Source organism: Onychomys torridus, unplaced genomic scaffold, assembly GCF_903995425.1.
Source record: "Onychomys torridus unplaced genomic scaffold, mOncTor1.1, whole genome shotgun sequence".
Lineage (NCBI taxonomy): Eukaryota > Metazoa > Chordata > Mammalia > Rodentia > Cricetidae > Onychomys > Onychomys torridus.
The window spans coordinates 2609-5460 of record NW_023413771.1 but is presented as its reverse complement, the minus strand read 5'-3'; the positions used below and the strand labels follow the sequence as shown (position 1 = coordinate 5460).

Below are 2852 nucleotides of genomic sequence, written 5' to 3'. Positions count from 1 at the left end.
AGATCCCCTCATCCTCCAATCCTAGCCAGACTCAGAAAGCCAGGGAAAGGATAGGAAATCCTGGAGCCAGACGGAGGAGGTGCTTGTTTCTGTGGAGGTCAACGTAGGGGGTGGACACATTAGCAGGGACCCTTCTCCACGGAGTATATCTAAAGCCCTACGAGTGGAAATCAACATGGCTTCCGTGCGGCTTTGGAGGGCCTGTGAGGCAGTCCCATGGGATTAGCGGATTAGCGGGTTAGCTGCTGCAAACCTTCTCTAGGACCTTGGAGAGCATGCTGATTAGGAGGTCTTAGGAAGGCCACTGGTTTCAGGCCAAGCAGCCTTAGGGTGGGGTTAATCTGCTTTAGGGTGGGTTTTCCCAAAATGGATAGGCAGGAGTGCCCTTGGAGTGGGAGTGCTCAGGCGAGAAGTGCCTGTGTCTTCCATGGAGAGGTTCTCCAACCTCCCTGGACTCTTGAGGTCCCCTTCAGGGTCCCTTTGGCGGAGGTGGCGTGCTCTGCACCCGTGGACATCCCGGCTGACCTCCTGGCAAGCAAGCGGGCTGCGGCCCCCCTCCCCACCCACGGCCCCAGCCTGGTCCCCCACCCTGGGCTGCGCTCCAATGCCAGGCTGCCCCAGGCGCCAGGCCCCAGGCAGCAGGTTAGTGGGCGGGGCCGCCAGCCAGGCTATAAAGCCCTGGGACCACTCCTGGAGGCACTCATTCCAGGCTGGCGCCTTCCTGCTGAGCGGTCCTGCTTAGACTCGCCAGTGGCAGGAGTCCTTTGAGGCTTCCTAGGCCGGATGGAAGATCCAAGCAGCAATCTGGGGGACAGCACTGGGGCCCTGGCATCCCGGCGCAAAAGGACTGTTTGGGACGCCTGGCAGCAGGAGGCGCTGCTGACAGCTTTCGCCAGGAACCCTTACCCGAGCTTCAGGGCCAGGCAGGACCTGGCCAGCGAAATGGGGCTGCCTGAGTCCCGCATCCGCGTGTGGTTTCAGAACCGCCGCAATCGCACAAGGGATGAGCGCCCAGGCCCCGAGGGGTCGGCGGGTCCAAGCGGGCTAGGTTCCCCGCAGCGACGCCAAGAGCCCGGTGCCAGGGCACGAGGTGGAAGAAGAAGGCCCGAGGAGGGACGCACCAGGCTTCGCACTCGACTCAGCCCTGCACAGCAGACCATCTTGCTCCGAGCCTTTGAAAAGGACCCACGCCCGACATATGATGCCAGGGTGAAGCTCGCCCAAGAGACCGGTTTGCCTGAGGACACAATCCACATCTGGTGTCAGAACCGGAGAGCACGCCACCCTGGTGGTGGCAGGGGCACAGCTGGAGGTCAAGACTCGCTGGCATTGGGGCCGCCGCCTCCACCGCCCCAGCTGTCGCTGCCTCTGCCACCACCGCCTCGGAGCCCACAGCCTTCACCTGGGCCCACTGGGGAACCGGAAGGAGCACCATGCGGCTGGGAGACTGAGCAGCATGCCCAACACAGCCTGTTGCCACCGGCCGCTGCACTAGTCGTGGGCGTCCAGACTCTGAGTCCGCCCTCCCCAACAGCCTCCTTCCCGGCGTCCCCACCTGCAGCAGCGGCACAGCCCTCTGGACCATGCCACCAAGGCCACCCGGAACCCAACCCGGTGGCAGGCAACACCTTCACGGTGGACGATGTCGAGCTCATGCTTGACCAGCTGCTGACGGAACTCCAGGCTGAACAGGAGGACCAGGACACTCTGGATCCCCACGTCCCGTGGGAGGACATTGATCCAACCCTTGACTTGCCCCTGGACCAACAAGAATACCAGACCCTGCTGCTGGATCTGCTCTGAAACTCAACACAGCCAGGCTTCATCCTCATGCCCCATGCCTCTCACCACTTGACCTGTGTTCACCAAGCACCTACTGACTCCCTGTGTTCCCCAGGAGGGAGGCCAGGGCTGAGAGCCTGGCAGGAGGAGCGGGCAGCACCCAAGCCCAAAAAGGCCTTCGCAGGCCTCCATGGCAGTCAGTAGAGGGAAAGAGTGTGTGTTACACAATCACCGCCACGCCAGAGCCTCCACTCTGCCATAAGCTCTGCTCCTCAGCACACTGTAACTTCCCCAAACCCCTTGACCCTTCAAGACTCGGCTCTGAAGACCCGACACCGCACACATCCCCTCACACAGTCCACCCGAGGCTCAGAAAACCAACAACCGATATTTGGGTTTCCTGTTCCTTCTTCTTTTCTCTCCTTTCTTCCTCTTCCCTACCGCTGCCCCTCCACCCTTTCTTTCTTCTGTTTGTGAGGCAGTGTCCTGGAAATCCATAGGTACACCCGTCCTGCCCGGCAAACCACAGGGATGCACCTGCTTCTACCTCCCTGGCTCTGCGATTCAATGCCCGTGCTCCTACAGCAAGCATCCCACTCACGTTCTCCGCACACAGACCCGTTCCCTCCTCTCATCTTCCAAGCCTCTAGTCCCCTGATAGCTGCCATTCTGAGGCCATTCTTTTTTAGAATGATCTATTTAAATATATATGTATATACTCTTTTTTACGAGTTCATTGAATTTTACATATCAGCCAAGGGTTTCCCCTGTCTTCCCCCGTACCACCGCCTCCCCAGCCTTCACCCCAGCCCAGCCCCCACCCCCAGTCCCATCTCCTCCAGGCCAGAGACTCCCCTGGGGATTCAGCTCAACCTGCCAGCTTCAGGCCAGCCAGGTCCAGACCCCCCCAAACCCCGCCCGTCCCAGGCTGAGCAAAATGTCCCCGCAGGAGCCCCAGGTTCCAAACAGCCAGCTCATCCACTAAGGACAGGTCCGGGTCCCACCGCCTGGGTGCCTCCCAAACACTTCAAGCTATTCACTTGTCTCACTCATGCAGAGGCACTGATCCA

General features: G+C 60.4%; 1 protein-coding gene across 1 annotated transcript; it reads left to right on the top strand.

The window, feature by feature from the left end:
• Positions 1 to 783: 783 nt before the first annotated feature.
• Positions 784 to 1803, top strand: LOC118576483 (double homeobox protein 4-like). Its single transcript, XM_036176735.1, has 2 exons — positions 784 to 1025; positions 1083 to 1803. The coding sequence occupies exons 1-2, from the start codon at positions 784 to 786 to the stop codon at positions 1801 to 1803; spliced, it is 963 nt and encodes a 320-aa protein (XP_036032628.1).
• Positions 1804 to 2852: the final 1049 nt, after the last annotated feature.